Source organism: Rhopilema esculentum, chromosome 10 (genome assembly GCF_057945365.1).
Source record: "Rhopilema esculentum isolate cy_ngs chromosome 10, ASM5794536v1, whole genome shotgun sequence".
In the NCBI taxonomy this organism is placed as follows: Eukaryota; Metazoa; Cnidaria; class Scyphozoa; order Rhizostomeae; family Rhizostomatidae; genus Rhopilema; species Rhopilema esculentum.
In genome coordinates this window covers 1,885,512-1,904,195 of record NC_142824.1, presented here as the reverse complement: position 1 = coordinate 1,904,195, position 18,684 = coordinate 1,885,512, and the positions used below count along the sequence as shown (strand labels likewise).

General features: G+C 36.6%; 1 protein-coding gene across 1 annotated transcript in view; it reads right to left on the bottom strand.

Moving 5' to 3' along the window:
- Nucleotides 1-2,526: 2,526 nt before the first annotated feature.
- LOC135684292 (DBH-like monooxygenase protein 1) overlaps nucleotides 2,527-18,684 on the bottom strand; it is a 28,233-nt gene continuing 12,075 nt past the window's right edge. Inside the window, exons 2-13 of the mRNA XM_065199797.2 lie at nucleotides 15,418-15,570; nucleotides 14,878-15,036; nucleotides 12,432-12,524; nucleotides 11,483-11,671; nucleotides 11,045-11,147; nucleotides 10,526-10,686; nucleotides 9,135-9,296; nucleotides 7,481-7,519; nucleotides 6,873-6,932; nucleotides 6,418-6,560; nucleotides 5,872-6,001; nucleotides 2,527-5,472 (exon numbers count right to left, since the gene is read on the bottom strand). Of these exons, the coding sequence (XP_065055869.2) occupies nucleotides 5,305-5,472; nucleotides 5,872-6,001; nucleotides 6,418-6,560; nucleotides 6,873-6,932; nucleotides 7,481-7,519; nucleotides 9,135-9,296; nucleotides 10,526-10,686; nucleotides 11,045-11,147; nucleotides 11,483-11,671; nucleotides 12,432-12,524; nucleotides 14,878-15,036; nucleotides 15,418-15,570 (1,560 nt within the window). The 3' untranslated portion in view covers nucleotides 2,527-5,304. The remainder of the gene's footprint in view (nucleotides 5,473-5,871; nucleotides 6,002-6,417; nucleotides 6,561-6,872; nucleotides 6,933-7,480; nucleotides 7,520-9,134; nucleotides 9,297-10,525; nucleotides 10,687-11,044; nucleotides 11,148-11,482; nucleotides 11,672-12,431; nucleotides 12,525-14,877; nucleotides 15,037-15,417; nucleotides 15,571-18,684) is intronic.

Sequence of the window (18,684 nt, the reverse complement as noted above, 5' to 3'; positions counted from 1 at the left end):
AATTAACAAACATAAGAAAAGATTTGATACAAAAAGAGATATCTGACCAAGTAAAAGGTGCAAAGCTGTTCTCGATCGAGATGGATACAACCCAAGACGTATCTTGCAAAGATCAATGCTCTATTGTTGTCCGGTATGCATACCAGGGTCTTTTTTTCGAGAGGTTGCTGATTCTTGTTCAAGCAACAGGTTCAACAGCACAAAATTTGTTTGACCTTATTAAGGTAATCTAGAACGCTTCAACATTGATATTAAAGATTGCATTGAAGACAGTTTCAATGGAGCAGCCAATATGTCAGGCCAATACAATGGCGTACGGGCAAAAATCAAACAAGTTGCAGACATGCATATTCATGTGTGGTGCTATGCACATACTTTGAATCTTGTCCTGGGAGACACTACCTCTGCTATCACTCCTGCTATGAGTTTATTCGCCCTTTTAAATTCAGTTGCTACCTTCTTCAGAGAGTCACACAAGCGAATGAATCAGTGGAATGACTATCTTGCAGGTAAAGTTGGAACAGAAAAACTGAAGAAGTTAAACACGATTGGTAAGACGCGCTGGTGGGCAAAAGCTGGAGCCATTCAGAAGGTCTTTGGAGATTTCGATTTCATTCACACCGAACAAAACGCCTTGTATATTGACATGTTGATTATTTTATCTGGCATAGCTCACAATAACGAGTTTAACACATCTGCTAGGGATGATGCAAGAACATTACTAGGAAAACTCTTGACATTTGAGACGATTGTAACAGCTACTGTTTTCCATGCAATTTTTGCTATCACCACACCATTGTCGGAGTATCTTCAGACTAGAGGTGTTGACCTCATGCAAGCTTGGAGAGTGGTAGGCTCTGCAACTGAAAGACTTGAAAAAATTAGCAGAGACTTTGAGAACATTTAAAGATTGCCACAAACTTTTCAAAGAATGCAAACAGGAAGCTTGCAGAACTCGATGTCGACTTTGTTGTAGAAGAAAAGCTACCTACAAAAAGGATACGAACAAGAAAGTTACCTTTTGATGAACGCACTGGTGAGGCTGACGATTCTGTCTCTCGTGAACCACATGAATCCTTCAAAATGGAAGTCTTTAACGTGATTATGGATCAAGTATTGCAAAGCATAAAAAGTAGGTTATCCAATCATAGAGAGCTGTGCCAAGATTTTTCATACTTAGACCCTAGCCGCTTTGAAGAATTTTAAAAAGAAGGCCTGCCTAAAGAGGCCCTGGGAAGCATTTGCAAAAGGATGGGACTGGATAGCATCGTATTGAGGGAACAGCTCTTGGATTTCCACGAAAAATTTCCAAGGCCAATGAAAACAGTTGGAGAGGATTATGGAGCCGATGGCGAAGAAGGCTTTGCAAGTACTTCATCTGAGGATGAATCATTGAATGCCCAAGATTCAGATGATGAATATTAAAGAACGAGAAAAACTAATTTACTTCGTTTACTCAGAGAGGATACGGGTCCTCAAGTCAAATCAAGGACGCTGGAAAAGGGGGTGCGGGGAGGGCAACCGCCCCTCTTGCCTTTGATAAGAGGGACATGGGCGGTAGAAGTTCTCTTTTCATAGACACACCCTTGGTCTCGGCTTTTTGTAACTACTTAAGAGATTCATATGAAATCCTGATTCATATTTTTCATATCAAGATTTTTCAGTCTTCTACTCAGATGCTCAAAATTAAAATCATTTCCGCCCCATGTGCACCTTTATTTGATTCATTAAGGATATTGAAACTTGAGGATATGATTCGACCAAACATTTTAACATTTGTTTTCAAACTATCAACAAGCTCTTGTCAATCCATTTTGATAACTACCACACTCCAACCTCCACTATTCACAGGTTTGGAACTCGTCAGGCCACAAGAGGTGATATTTTTTTATCATTGAAAAGGACATCTCTCTATGGACAAAAAGCAGTTCAATATTTTGGTTCTTAATTATGGAACACTATTCCACTTTTTATTAGCGTTGCTGGTTCTGTTTCAATGTTTCGCTTTAAATTAAAACTCTCTTTTATCGAATCTGGGTATTGGTTAATATGGTTTCTGTTCTTTTATTATTTATATAGTTTTTCGCTTTTTTTGTTTTCATAGGGGGGACTCTCTCTCTCGATTAGTTTATATATTTAGAGAGCTCCTCCTTAATCAATCTATCTTATATACAATCATGTAATATCTATTTATTTATTTAGTTTCTAATTTTGTAAGCATCTTTTTTTTTTAATTTTAGCGTCGTATTTTATTTGATTGTAGGATGGATTGATAACTATATGAAATTTGAAACTTGAACTTGTCTAACAGTGTGTTGAAATTATTGTGTTCATCGGAACAGCGATCGATGTTACACCAAAGTTCTCATTGAACGACAAACGACATGGAGCCAGAAAGAAGTGAATTGCATGTGCATTGTTTCGTGAATTCTGCTGCCTGACTAATATTTACAAATTGCTTAAAAAACTGAAAAACTTTATCAAGCTATGCACAAAGGAAAGAATGGAAATGATGGCTAACAACAGTGAGATTCAAGATGTAATTAGCATAGAGTATAAGGTATATAGAATTACGTAAGCTTGTAGAAAACAAGCAATAAATGGTTGTAAACAAATAATGCAAGGGAAGAAAATGAACATAAGTGAATTTAATGGCCTAAATTTAGACCCTACAAAATGTACGCAAATTTATACAGGCCCGGATGCACTAGCAACCGAAAAGTGCCTAAATATTCCTATACGGGTGTCAAGGCTTCAATTTCGTTACAAGTGCGCCCGGGGCAACAGTGACTAATAACAGCAAAGAGCATTTTAATGTATCTCTAACAACTTGTTGTGATACAAATTGGGGATGAAAAATTTTTCATTTAGGCCAAATTTTAGCTAATTTTTCAGTTGAGGCCAAATCTTCTGAACTTTGCCCCGTAGGACACGGCTTATTATAATTTATTAAAATTTACGCATCGTCCGAAAATGCAAAATTTTGCAAGTACAAGTTTTGATGCAGTTGTTTGTAAAATGCGAAAACTGACTAATAAGATATTAGTCGCCTTATCAATTACTGAAAACGAGCGGTTTAGATCTAGGGCAGCTCTGTAGTCTTCATGCAAATTTTATTATAAGAAAATGTTCATATTATGGAAAAATCATGCACTTTGCAATTATATTTGAGAAAAAAACTCGGGGGGGGGGGGGGGGTATCTTAAAAGGTTTTGAGGTACAGGGGTGTGCCATTATTTAGGTGTACTTTTTTCTGAAATATGCAGAATTGTCGATATCAGTTTTAAAAAATGTGTTGAATTATGAATATGAAGAAACATGCAAAATTATGTGCACAATTTTGAAAAAATCTGATCACTAATGGATTTTCTACAAGTCATTTTCTACAAGAAAAAAAAACTACAAATGTTTTTCAAAAAAAACGAATCGTAGGAAATTTTCTATTTCTTCACGATATTTGAAGAATTCATGACACAGCTAAAAATTTCATCGCTCTGAATTAGAATCATTTTTGCAATATGCAGATAGAAAGCCCGAGATTTCCATCGATTAGAGAACGATGCGCGGAGAATCAATTCGTTCAGTGATGCTTACAAAGTTTGTATTTGGCATGGGCTTTTAAAACTCATGGTCCTTGCAAGTTTGAACCTTTCTGTTTTTGGTGCTGACATGTCAGTATGAAATTTATTATTTGTCTGTTCTGTTTATCATGATCAACTCTGTTAAGCATCTATGATTTTGTTCAAGAGTTGGGGCTTAGTTGCACCTTTTCTTTGGCATTGCCATAGTATAGCCATAGTATAGCATTGCAGGTTGCTTCTCAATGGTTGACAGTATTGCAGTATTTGCCCTTTCCTTTGTCGTTCATCTCTCTTTGAATTGGGAGGTATTCAGGTAATGAAAATCCCAGACATTATTCGATACTTAACTGAAATTAATTTTGTTCAAACTGCTATATATTTGGAAATCTTCATTTAGAAAACTAAGATTCTACCACAGTTGTATCAAAATATTCTTGCGGAATCAAGGTATTTTAACCACCCCCAACCTCTAAAGATCCCTCTCAATCAAATGCACCCTTGAAACAATAATGTTGCTTAGTAGGATAGGACTATTTTAGTAAAGATTATGTCAATTGATAAAATCAAACTTGACAACTGACAATCCGTTTTGCATTTTATACTTTTCATTTTGCATTTTATGGTGGATACGATTGTCACGTCTGTGTTTATATGTGACCTGACCTCTCTCAGGCCGATGGTTGGAAAAGGGGGTTTCTCAAAGATACCGTATTAAAAAGCTGGTCCCTATCGAGTAGAGATTAAAATGTGTAAAGGTGGCGTGGCCCCTCTTAGGCGTGGCCCCTCCAGTGAACCAACGTTCCAACTCGCTCTTAATGATGTGGAAGGTAGCCCTATGACTTTTGCCTTTCATTTTACATGGTATTTCATTCCCGAGTTAGAAAATTATTATTTCTATGGCTTCTGGAGGTCCCTTACTGCTTACAAGGGTGTACGATGTAATAACGGAGCTGTTATTGTGAAAAAAATGTTCAACTATGGTCTGAAAAGCATTGTCATAGCAAAAAGCAATGCCTTTTGTGTTGTTCCTTTTGTAAGATATTTCGAAGGACTTTAACTTTCTATAATATGTTATCTTGACATTTTCACCCGTAGTGTTGGGTAAGATCTATACCACGAGATGTTTATCATTGTCGCTTTATTTCTTTTCTCCAATTCTAGAACAAGGATAAACCATAAAATGAAAAGGGTCTGCTAGTAGAGAGAGTAAAGATTGAGCCTTAATGGCCTAAACGGACAATTTTTGTGCTCCAAATAAATCACATTTTGAAATAAATTTACAAGCTATAAATATACAAATGAAACAACATTCTTATATGTAAGATATTTTATATATTGATTGATAATATTGATAAATTAAATGTTCAGGCTTGATCCGAATTATGGAAAATTTTCAGCTACGAAAACAGATGAAATTAAGGGTATCAATGATTAAAAAAGGATATACGGAAAAATCTTTTGATTGATGGATTTCCGATTGTCTTTAATAGTCAATGAAATCTGGATATTTCAAGAACAAAAAAAAACCCAAAATTTAATTATATCACTTAAGTTTACAAATCATCCAGTAAGGGCGATATCTTGAAGGTACTAAATTTACAGGTAGCAGGTGTGTACAAATACATCCAAAAAGTAAAACAGTTAGGAAAAGCAGTCGTCCAGCAAACCAGGAGTCTCAGCACGTCTAAAATAGACAGCAGTCAGCTAGGGTATATCTCTTGGATCACTGTGCGATTGTAACTAACAGCATTGATGCGATGACGCAACTTATCAAAAGAGCGAAAACCCCAGTCGATTTGAAGGACACTGCCCCTCCAACTGAATCCGTGCAAACATCTTTAGGCGGGGGCAAGGCCTGAGTGATGACTGGTCGATTCACCACAGCAAGTTTCTGCAAAAGTAATGTACAAAATCAAAGCTTTTAGAAAAGTTATGAATAAAAAAGCAAGCATAATTTTCAAAAAAGTTAAATTTGCGAAAGAATTCAGCCTTATTAGTTTATGGGATAAAGTAGCAGATACAAAGGTAATTGGAGGTTATATTTTAGACATGATAATTCAGCATTCCTTCAGCATTTCTTAGTTTTCATTCAACATTTCATGCAGATTGAGATCGCTCATAAGGGCTAAACTCTGCAAACATTCTTAGCCTTTTTATGTCGAAAAATATTTGCACGATACGTTGGCTCGAGGTTGCCACCCAACTATGAGGATGCGAGGAATGGGTGATTCAATAATCTAATGCTAGCACATTAATTAAAAGGCTCCTTCAAGAAATGGCTCTCAAATACCTTAATTGTCCCATTTGTCCCTGAGCAAAGAACTCTGATCGTACTATTCACTTTTCTGTTGTAAATGTTTTCGAGCTCATCAATCATCGGTTCACTCCATGTAACCCCATCCAAGTGGTAGTAAGTGTAGCTAGAAGAGGAGAAATAAAGTTCTCAAGATGAAGCTTTTGGTAGGAATACTGTCTGCAATTTGATTATAGTGAAAATATGAACTAACGAGTACTTCCTCATTCTATATCAGGCTAGGCGTCAAAGCTTGATGGGAGGCTATTTGGCATAAAGAACAGGACGGTTCTAAGGTGCTACTCCGAGTTTCACGCTTAATGCGATCATCAGGCAACTGTTCCTTGTATACATATTATATTATCATGAAAATCAATGTTAACGATCTATCATAAATTGCTTGATCCCGTATAAGCAGCTGCACATGCTAATAGCGTAATACATTATCATAAATTAACTCATCATGAAATAGTTTCAAGAGCAACCCTGTGTTTTGCATTCACCAAGTTTGTTACAAAAGTTCTAGATTTTTATGGCACTTACTTCCCCCATTTACCCTGTTTTCCATACTTCTTTTTGAAACTGTCCATTCCATCCTGAAATCCTGACGAACAACTTGCCAAATCCACATTTGGATAATACATTATAAAATTCAGACACATTTCATCTACGGTTGACTCGCCGCCCTGTAGAGAGAATCTCAATTCATTGTAATTGAAAGTACATAGAAGGAGGATATCAAGCATTTTATTGAAATATTTGAACAGTGTCGATTCACTTTGCATTTTGCAGCCAATCAAATTAAAACACTGTTGGGGATGATATTTTCAATGTAGGCGCATCGTGTTGCTTGAACTAAGATCAAAACACAAACATGGATAACACACAGCATTACATAAACACAGAGAAAACGATTGTTGTTTCATTTTAAGGTTAAAAGGAGTAACAAGAAACACGACACGGCGAAATAAGATGTGTTCGAAAAATTAATTACTCACATAGGTAGCATTTTTTCTGCCAATGCTGTTGTATCGACAGTAGTTGATGAGTTCATCTCCCTGAGTTAAAAATGTTTCATAAATCACTTGCTTGTAGGGTGAACAAAAAGGAAATTTGCTGAAAAATGCCTTTGAATGCAAGTCAATTCTAATACCTAATATCATATGGATAAAAAAATGAAGTTGGGACAGGCAAACAAGGTGAATGCTTTGAAAGGGGAATGAACCTTAGAGATCCTAACTGGAAATAGTCCAGAAGCTTTCCTATACAACTTTTGTGACCACGCCCTTTGGTACGTTAGAAAACCCCTGCATTGATAATCATAGCAAGTGAGCATCTTCACAGAATTCAAGATATACGTGAACACTTAAGGTGTTTCCGTGGCAGAAGAGCTAAAAAATTTCCTGTGATATGTAGCATTTCGGTCAAGTAGAAAACATTAGTTATTTGGCATTTCTGTACGAAAAATATTAGGGCATCACCACAGAATAAAATGTTTCCCAGAAAAATGATTTGTTAAGAACTTTAACATCTTTGTAACAAATAAACGACAAACAAATTTAGAGACGATTTAAGTAAAGTATGCAATGCAAGCAGAAAAAATTACCGCTTTAAATGTGATTTCTTTCCGAAGAAGATGAGTTTGCTAAAATCAACATAATGAAATGAATGAAAAAGCAACCTGACTTGAGAAGGTATTGGCAAAGGTATTGATTACTAAAAAAAAGGTACAGTTGCAAAAGTAATACATAACTGTCCCTTTTCTTAAGTTTGGCACAACGATATATATCCAAATAGATATTAAAAAGATAGAGCTTCTCAATATGATACTGGTTGTAGGAAAGGCAACTTTACTTAAAAAAATTTTCTAGATAACGTAGCAGACATGTTAACCAATTCGGTTCTTATCGAGCCGGACTAAATCCAAGACTTATGCCTTCACAAATGTCTACATGGAGTCGATCCCAAAATATATTGGGAACGATCCCTGATTGGAACGTACTGCTCTCCAGGCCCATTTTGAAAGAATGCGCACGCGTATTGCTTATTCCATAAATAGCACAAAGAAAAAAGTGGGGAAACTTCCTCAATCTTGTTTTGTAGTTTTAATCTGGTGGGCGAGGAAGTTTCCATCAGTTGTTAAAACCTAACCTTCTTTCCAATCTTTGGCAATTTGGGGTCGATCCAACCTTTTTAAAGCGTTTACAAGAGACGGGGTCGATCCCAAACTCTCCAAAGATAAGATAGAATAAATTGTAGGCAGTTCGGGGCGAACAAACATTCTTTGTAATAGTAGTTGGAAAAGGAGCGAGCCCAGAAAACGCGTCAACCTTGATCGGGCTGAATATGCCCAGTCGCGTCAACATTAGGATAATCATACTTGCCCTCCCCAAAGTTTCTTTTATCTTTTGAGTTAAAGTTTCTTAGACATAGAACTTAAATAGAAGATATCTATACTTCGGTAGAAGAAAACACAACGGTAAATCAGAATTCAAAATTGTATTAGAATTTGTGTTATAATTTTCATGCAAGAAATTTAAATTTGCAGAACCTATCGATTCCTCAACTACAGATAATTACTTTTCAGGTATTCCAAACATTTAAACACTTAACTGAGCGTCCGAATACACCGCGTTCCTCAATCCTGCTTGGTAACTTCCTCAAATTTTATAAACTCTTGACAGGTCATGCACTGGCTTTCAACAAAACTAAGGCCCAATTTAAACGTCGAAAGTCTCATGTGCCGAACTTAAATCAAGAATTATGTACATGGCAAGTGCGACGTTTGAATCAATTAGGTACGGCAGATTTAATTAAGAGCGGCAGGAAAATTTGAATCGGCAGAAATATATGAATTAGCAGAAATATATGAATTAGTAGAAATATATGAATTAGTAGAAATATATGAATCGGCAGAAATATATGAATCGGCAGAAATATATGAATTAGCAGAAATATATGAATTAGTAGAAATATATGAATCGGCAGAAATATATGAATTAGCAGAAATATATGAATCGGCAGAAATATATGAATTAGCAGAAATATATGAATTAGCAGATCTCGGCGAGCAACACAAGCAGTGTCAGATATCCTTATTCTGGTTCACAGCCGTGGAACAGTAATGTCTTTGGAAATCTAAATAGAGCTACGCAAACAAAAAGGCGACTTCTAATGAGTAAAGGACAATTACAAAGATATCATTAGAAAAGAGACAATAGAATATAAAAATTTTTGGGAGGAATACATTTTCAACAAACCTGATAATCAAAATCGTAATTATCATCCCTGATAATTTCCATGACCTCTTTCCCATTTCGAACCATTTTTGTCCATATACCTTTGCCAATTGTATGGGCGTGTGGAAAGGAGGCAAAAAATTTGACTTCGTCCCCATTCAGTGCATTAGCATTTTTTAGGTACTGAAAAGAAAGAAAAATTGTCAGTTTTCTTCAACTTTGAGCTATCAAAACCTTACAGAAAAACTTGGACATGATAAAGTCTAAAACTACCTAAAGGTATATAACAAATTTTCTAAATGCCAACATGCATTCTTAAAGATGAATTACACCCTAACAACGTTTTTAAATATAAGAGATTCATGGCTTTCCAATATTGACAAACGCAAAATTAACAAAAGCATATTTCTAGATCTTAAGAAGGCATCGGATTTTGTAGACCACGCAATTCTCCTCTCAAAACTAACTAAATACGGGGTAGCAGGGACTCCACTTCGGTGGTTCGCGTCCTACTCGACAAACAGAAAGCAATATTGTCAAGTAAATGGCCAAAAATCCAGCCAAAAACTTGTTCACTGTGGTATTCCACAGGGCTCGTGCTTGGGACCTATCCTCTTTGTCCTGTATGTCAATGACTTCAAACAATGCCTCAACAAATGCACCTCAAATATGTCAATATGGTAATAGGTCACAAACGACACACCAAACACATCCTTAGACCAGTAGAGATAAGCATTAAAGGAGAATCAATCAAAAAAGCCAAGAAAGTCAAATACCTTGGAATTACTGTGGACGAAAATCTAACATGGAATGAGCATTATAAAAAGCTCAAATGTAAAATTAAAGCCGTCCTCTCGTCCCTTCGGAAACTGAAGATTATACCAACTCTGTTTGAAAGGCACTGTTTGAAAGTCATCTGAGATACAGTGAAGAGCTAAGGGGGAATTATCGAACACAAAGCTCCAACATCTTCAACGTTTACAAACTAGAGCTAAAACTTTGATAGAGAACTCTAGGTTAAAGAATGGGTGGAGATGTAATTGGCTGTCAGTCTCAAATATGATACAATATGACAAAGCAGTAATAATATATAAAATAGTGAATGGTCTCTGCCCGGACGGTCTAAAAGGGAGACTTGTCCCCAGATCTCTGTTATCGAACTACTCAACAAATTAGTTAGATCAGCTGAAAAGGTTTTCGTGTATAAATATGACATGATGATGATGATGATGATGATGATGATGATGATGATGATGATGATGATGATGATGATGATGATGACGATGATGATAATGATGATGATGATGATGAAGATAATGATGATGATGATGATGATGATAATGATGACTGTCACCTAAGTTTTACAAAAAGAAGTGCTAAAAGTGGCAAAAAGAAACACCAATAATACTTACTGAAGTACACGTCTTTGTACAACTTCCTGTTATCATCCATTTTTCACGGTTTGGCGGTATAATCAAATTTCTGCCAGTAAAGGTTCCCACTGTGAGTGTTGCAGCATCGTATTTGCGAGGTTTGTCGTAATATAATCGAAGGCCATTCGTAACAACGAGATCTAGTTAAAAGTAAATAATAATAGGAGACGCATAATGGAATCGCATAATGAAGTCTCCGTTTTCTTGAGCCTTTCATTTTTATTTACTGCAATTATAACTGGGTAATATCCAATTCTTTATCCAACAACCTTACACTTTTTCATTGGCTGACGTACCTGCACCACAGGACCACAATGGATCCACTTTGATCCAAAGACTTACTGAAGATCCAAAGACAAAGAAAGATTCTACAGCAGTTTAAATAACGTTCTTTAAGTTCTAAAACTCATAATGATTTGTGCAGAATTTCCTAAACAATGCCTATTAATAAACATATTTAGATTATACGTTTAGCAGTAGAGACCAAAAATAACTTACTGTTGTTTTGAGTTGGGTTGTCAAAGTGCGTCTCTAAGACAAAGTACCGCAAACTGTCTGCCGCTCCAATTGACCAACCAACATGATCAGGAAACTTGAAGTTCTTAAGAAAAGTTGTAAAAAATTTTATAACTCAAAATTGGAGATCGAATAAAAGTATATGTATTTGTTGTTGACAGAACAAACTGAAATTACAACTTTCGTACTAAGGTGCAAAACCGTTGTCGCTCCTTCCCTTTGCTTGAAATTGTTTTCTTTTAAAAATTGCTCATACAAGAGAAGTCTTCAAATTTTTAAAGTCTGCTCGCCAGCTACTACCAATGTTGGCACGGAGACGAGAGACAATATAGAAAGAGATAGCATCCGAGCGAGGCCTTTTTGGAAGATGAAACAAACACTGTCAAGGATCGCAAACATTTGGTCTAGCTCTGTACGTACCACTCCTCCTACAGCCCATGCAAACATCGGGCTTATTCCAGCACATTCGGTGATCGAGGGCGGCATATTGCGATAATCAAAGCAGCTTCCTGTAGCATTCAAATGGGAGTCGTTGAAGGTGTTCTTGCAAATGTAGAGCACCATATGATGCACCACACCACGATCTTTCAATGCAATAATCGGTTCGATCTGCAACAGAGAAGCCCCAAATAGACTTGTTTATTTTAAACATAGCGGAGAAGTAATGAAGTCACTCTTTACAATCAGAATACTTTTTTAATTTTGACAGATACAAGTGGAATCGAATCAAGTCGAATCTTTTTAAAAGTAGCCGAATCTCTTTAAAATGTCCAGAATTTCCTTTCCTATAAAAACTGTAATTTCTTTGAACCAAGCAAAAACAACGGTAATGTTTTAGTAAATTCCAGGTATTTTACTGATCATACCTCAGCCCATTGGCAACAAATTTAGCTACTTTTATATATCCAAAAAGGCACTATAGGATCCATAACAGCATTACCTTACTCCTCGAGAAAGCATGGCAGAAACACATTGTATAAAATGATCCCCATACTATGGAATATTGAATAAAGCCAATATGAAACATTTCTTCTCGTTGCTCAATTAGTTTATACAAACTACCTAAGAAATAGCTTACCTATGCACTACCTTATATCGTATTGTTTGCCTATTATGATAACAAAAAACTTCTACCTGATGATGAAAGGTCTCTGCTAATAAGAAACTCAGTTTAAAAAAGCGGTCTCTAACAGGTGGGTAATTACTGTATTTATGATTTTTGTGTTTTAAGTTCTAATGCCATTCGTCTGATCCAAGATCACTTAAATTGATAAGTTAAAATATTGATAATAAGAATTACAAAAAGAACATAGAATAACTTGAAAACCCGGTGTAATTGTTGACGTATAAAAATATTCACAAAGCTTACTTCAACGACGTGTTGTTTTTCTGTCAGTTGAACCAAGTCGGCAAACTTATATGCTGAGCACCAATACGTTGTTTTATCGGATGGCACTAACACCTAGAAATGTAGATGAAAGTGATGATATAACTGGAACAGTAGTGATTGACTGAGAACAGAAGAAGAAAGAAGAAATTTCGACTTTGCTTAGGACACACTATCAGGCTTTGCTGACAGCTCCCTTATCTTCGTATTTCCGACAAAATTCGATGATTCTAGGCCCACTATTATTATAGGGAAATCGAGGCCCACTGTTCTGTTAAGGAAACCCGATTTCCATGAAATTGATTTACTTTATGAAAAGGACCCTAAAAATATAACCACCCCCCCCCCCAAAAAAAAATGATGCACGTCACAACCCTTCAGAACGAAAACACAGAACAAAGTCGCCCCAAAATAAAATTAGTAAGATTGGCCTCTGAAAGAGAAGAGGGCTTTAACCTCGATTTTAAAAGGAGTGCAACTTTTGATCCCTGAAATCGATGATCGATGGCGATGGTCAATTGGAGGGGCAGAAGTGATCAGCCACTTAAACAACCTCACTGGAGTTTCCGCAGCCATTTGGAGGGTTGTCTGGAGCAACAGTGTGTTTTAATACAAGGATTGCTGAGGGTTATATGCCAACCAAGCAATGTCATGGCCGTTGCAAGTCAATCAAAAACACCTTGACAGATAATTGTGTCATGGCGGATTTTTAAAATTTTATTCATGTTCGCTTGCTTCAATTTAAGGTGGAGCTAACTAAAGTGGTCAACAATTTTATGATCTGTATTCCATAAAATACGACCGAGAGACTGAAATTGATACAATTTTATTGGTAACATTTATGACAGGGCCCTATAGATAAGTATTGAGGCTAAGCGTAGCAAAATGTAACATAATTTTCACAGTGGATTGAAATGTTAACATGTCTTTACAAACACGCATCCGTAGTCGTTATGGTCTACTTATTGTTACATTTCTTCTGACAATAAAAGCTGACCCACACCATATGGGGACATGAATGCAGGAGAAAATAGCTTTTAGGGTAACAATCACAGTATATAGTTTCGTCATAAGAATTCTCTTCAGTAAAGATAACTCTGCTAATGCAAAATTCAAATTCTTATAACGAAAGTCGAGGGCCCTTGCTAAAAAGTGCACTTTCATTGGTCTTGATGCAAATTCAAGTGCTTATGACGAAATTAGATCGCCCACATAACTAAACACGTGCATTTGTCTTAATGTATCTTCCAAGGTGCTCAACAATTGTGCGCTGTTTTTCATTTCAGGCTGTTGTCTCCTGCATCAATGTTGCTAATACTTCTTTTAAGTAGATAGCTTTGTTAATTCATATTCAAATTTTTATGGCAAAACAAGATAGCCAACACCGGTATGTACAGAAAGTTCAACCAGAAGCGTTTACAGCGTAGAATAAGAGTAAAACGAACCCAAAAAAACCAGAGAGCTTCATGTTGGTCTATGATTTCGTTCATTCATCGAATAATCTGTGCTCAAGGGGGTCTTCGGTGAATTATGCCAAATTGCGTAATTTCAGTTAAAGTAAAAGACTTTTTTCAGTCAAAACCTTTATTGAACAGCCACACCTCGAATCACTTGATTCTTTCAAATGGAGAAAAAAGTATGCGCATATAATCAATCAGAAGGCATGCGCTTCACCTGCATTTCAAAGCGAACTGATTATTTAATTGAGTTGAGGTGAAGGCAAGAACTCTTCGTTTTTTTTGGAAAAGTATTGTTGAATCAGTTATAATTCGGATGATCAGGCTAAAGAATAGTGGTGGGCACCTGAAAGTGGGCGGGAGCGGTCACCCCCAATACTTTAGAGGACAATGGTCTCTTGTTCTAAAACAATGGGGAAACGTGACGTCATCTTACTAAAACAATAACCTTGCCCCTAATATTTGACCAAGTGTACGCCCCTGCTAAAGAAGGTACTCAAAAGACCGTTTGTAGCACGAGATTGTAGCACAAAAAATAGAATTGCTTGTTGGGCATTGCGTTGCAAACTAATTACTCGTTACATTTTCTGTCCCCCACCCCTTCCTATAACTATTGAGTTCATTTGTTGAAAAAAACCCAAACAATCAAACCTGTGGCTTGAACTATTTTTGGTCACAGAAATTCCTTCAAGTGGATTGTTTTAAAGAAAGGGTAATAATATGTATTTTAAAGGTTTTTATTAGCTTGTTCAATACGGGCTCTTTTCTGAATTAGCAACACAAAAGATTCGCTACCAGTCCGCCTCTGATGAAGAAAACAAAGTTTATCAACAATTATTATTTACAAGCATCTTAAATCTTTGAGAGATAGATAATCCTTGTAAGGGCAAACTATTGCTACACTGGTCTAGATTCACATTTTAGCAAATTCATCGGCTGTTTCTAAAAATAACAACTTCCATTTTACTCACGTTTGCGCTGATGACATCAAAGTATTTCGCTGTTTTGGGTGGTGGTACGTTCTTGACATAATTCAACAAATTTATACTTCTTGCTCCCCTGTCGTTCGTTTGATGTTTGCTGAAAGTATCGGTAGGCCCATGTGCATAGATCACCTTGGATGTTCCAAGCTAAAACAAACAATCACTATACAAAAAAACTTTACAGGAAAAAAAATTGATTAGAAATTGACCTGAAAATTTTCTTTTCCATGTCGTCAAAGCTAAATAATGCACTTTCTATTTATTCGGGACATTTTTGTTCACTCCAACGACAAATGATCATAGTGTCTCCATGTCTCCTTAAATCAAGAAAACATTTGAAATCACACGAAGAAATCCCTTAAAAACCCTACAGGAATCAGCAGTGAATATCTATCAGTCCATATCTATTGCAAGTTATTCTCTTGAATGCTACATAGAAGACTTGAAAAAGCTGAGACATCGTTAAGTGTTTTGGCTACAATTTCTACGAAAAAAAGAGCCATACACCAGAAAAAATTACAAACTTACAGGAATATCTCTGTCCTCTTTGTCACAAGTAACTAACTTGCGTTTGAATTTCAAGACAGTGACACCATTGGTTTCAGATGAACCAACATAATCATAATTTTGCTTCTTGTCTTCGATAGGCCAGCCATTTCCATAACTTGGTCCATGATAGTCCTGTGAAAAGCAAAAGAAATTTGTTAGACACATTATCATTATTTTACTCTATGATTTCCATTGCCTGCTGCTAAGACAAGATATTCCTTAAAAATCATGACTGCCATCAACAAGAACATCTTGAAAGAATAGACTTCTGTCGACAAACTTCGCTTAGATCCTATTTTCAGTTTAATTTTCTATGTTTGTTTATTTGTGATATCTTGTTTATGAAAAATCAAGCTTTAAGATTGTGACGGTTTATTCATAAGGGGGGCTTAGCGTAAAGAATTAAGAGATTGACCACAATCAATCCTCTTTTTATTCAGCTTTAAACCCCCCCACACACACACACACACACAAGTTCTCCGGAACAAAACAACTACTGCTTTTACTGTTTGTCATAACTACCCTAGACTTTTCCAAAGCCCATTTTTTGTTAAATCCATAAGGAATTCGTCCTAATGCGAGGGCATATCTCAACTGCGAAGGTTTAGATATGCCCTCACAGATTCTACAATGATCCGTCCACTGTATGGTAAAGAAAAAACGCAAGCTTATTCATTTGCTGACTTTAAAAGACAAGTTCTTTAACTTACGAGTCAAGAAAGACAATTAAGTACATTAAGTCCTATCAAAATCATAATTTATTGCTAAATTTTGGTCTATTATATTGTATTGATTGGTAATGGATTGCTTTTTGTCGTGTGTGCTGTTCCTACCTATCATTCATACTTGTGGACTTGCTACAGGTCTCTCTCTATCCATTTAATAATCTGAAAATATAGAAAAGGAAAAAAAGAAAAATGGAAGGGAAGGAGAGAGACTTGTAGCAAGTCCATCATACTTGTAGCTCTAGCACTTGATTTCCTCAGTAAGATTCCACGTTTATCTTATCTGTATTGGCGTGGTAATGCTCTTTGTTTAGTTTTTCCTTCGCAGAGGATAAGCAGGAACTTCTCCGGATTTGACCCCCATTTGACCCCCAAAAAACAGCGTAAAACCCGGTTACCATCACAATTCAATATCCCAAATTGATAAAGAACTCGAAACTGGGAATCAAAATTTCCAGTTTCGTCTGGTCTACGACTGATGAGCCAATTTGGAAGTACTCGTTTCCACAGACGTTCGTAAATGTTCCAACAGAAGATCTTTTGACAGCTGGTACCTTTTATACTTTCTTTTAAACCCTAGTTATTCTTCAGCGGACAAGGTCTAAACAAAGAAGGTAGATCCAGCCATAATATCCAACTGTAATCCTAAATGGCTTTTGGTGCATTCCTGGTCGATTGTCTACAGTGAATTTACCAGTTTCAGTAATGATGGTTGAAGTGACAGATCCAGCAAAGATTCGTCTGTCAGTGCAAGGACAGCCGATGGGTGTTGGCGGTCTCTCTTTCTAACAAAGTCATTCTTCGGAATGAGGCTTTTAACTACCTTACTCACTTCAGGCGTGGATCGATTTCGAAGATTTCGCAGAATTGACAGGTTACCTCTTTCATTACCAAGCTTGAGAAACCAGTTGAAAAAGCTAGCTTTCAGACTCTTGCCTACATGAGGGCAATCAGGAATCACGGACAATAGTGACAAGTCAGGTTCGATGTTTTTCTTGCTCCGTGCAGACTGAATCTTTTCAAATGCATTCTTGTTGCCTTGTTCACAATCAGCTGTTACACCTAACAAAACTCTTCTTCTGCAAAGTCTGTTTCTGTTACTATATTTTCCCGTATGAATTTTGGCGTTACATATTGGTTTTTCCATACGAAGTCAACATCTACATCAACAATGAGACCAACGTTTTGCTTCAGCCGTGGATCATATTCTAGGCTTGGCTTCAACGAATTTCCGTCATTGCTCAAAACACAAGGAAAGACATGAACTGCCTCTGATCCAACAAGATTTTGGATTGGTGCATCACTCCTATCACATAGCTTCAAAGGGGCCAAGCTTAGAGGCTTTATAACTCCAGACTTTATCGTGTAGCCAGCTTGATGTTTGTTGCATACAGTTTCTGATGGTCCACCAAAGTTCATTTCGCATGTTTCCTTTGACTGTTTGGATCCTCTCTTTCCTTCTCCATTGTCCATAGGTCCTCGAATGAAGTTGACAGTTCGCCTTCCTCCAAGTTGTCTAATGCTGTTGAAAAATTCTGTCTCATCCTTGCCGTATTGGTGCCTAGGATCATAAAAAATTCAACGACTTCAGTGAGGAACTTGTAGAGAATTCCTGTTTTCGGGATTAAACCACTTCGTAGAAGGCTATCAAACTTGTAGCACAACGGATCTGCCTTTTCAACCTTGTACGCTATCCACCTGGCGTCGTCATCATATTCATCGGAATTCCCTTCTGAATGACATGATACAGGCTCTTCACTATCGCTATCAAAGTCTGACAGTGCAACGTCACTGAGGCTGTCCAAATCGATGTCTGAACCAGAATAATCCTCCTTATCTGAGCTCCTGGTAACAAACAATACGCAACAAACACATCGAGTGAATTTTAGTGAAGAAAATTCAAAGGAAATTTCGAGAACTGATTAAAAAAATAACTTGTTTCGAAACTTGATCATGAGCTACAGTATTATATTTACTTTATAAAATTTCTTATGCACTATTACAATTGTTGTCATCAAAAGCTTTTCGAATTATATTCCAACTGCCTGTAAATAGACTTTTGACTGCTACTCAAATAACACAGACAACGATGTAAGACACTAGTCCCCACAACTGAAACAATATGTGAATTTATTTAACTGATTTAACTGATATTATTCAATTTATTGGGAACTGCAATCCGTAAAAAGTAAAACGTTTGTCTGTTACTGAGTTGAAATTCCATACTTTGACTTGACTGAATATCATATCAACAAAACAGTGCCATGTAGAGAACAGTGTTTACTTTTTGTCTTCTTCATCTGATCGCTCCACATCGCTATCGATATCTTTTTCCAACCTCACAATAGTTGAAGAGTAAGAGCCACTTGCATGTATTTTTTTTGGTTTTTGGTTGTTTGCAAAGGATTCGATGTAAGTCATCGAGTTTTTCCTGGCTGACTTGACACAATTATCAAAGTGGCCTATAAAAGAAGGGAAGATGTTAAAGACTTGACTCGAGCTTAAAGACATCATTGCACAT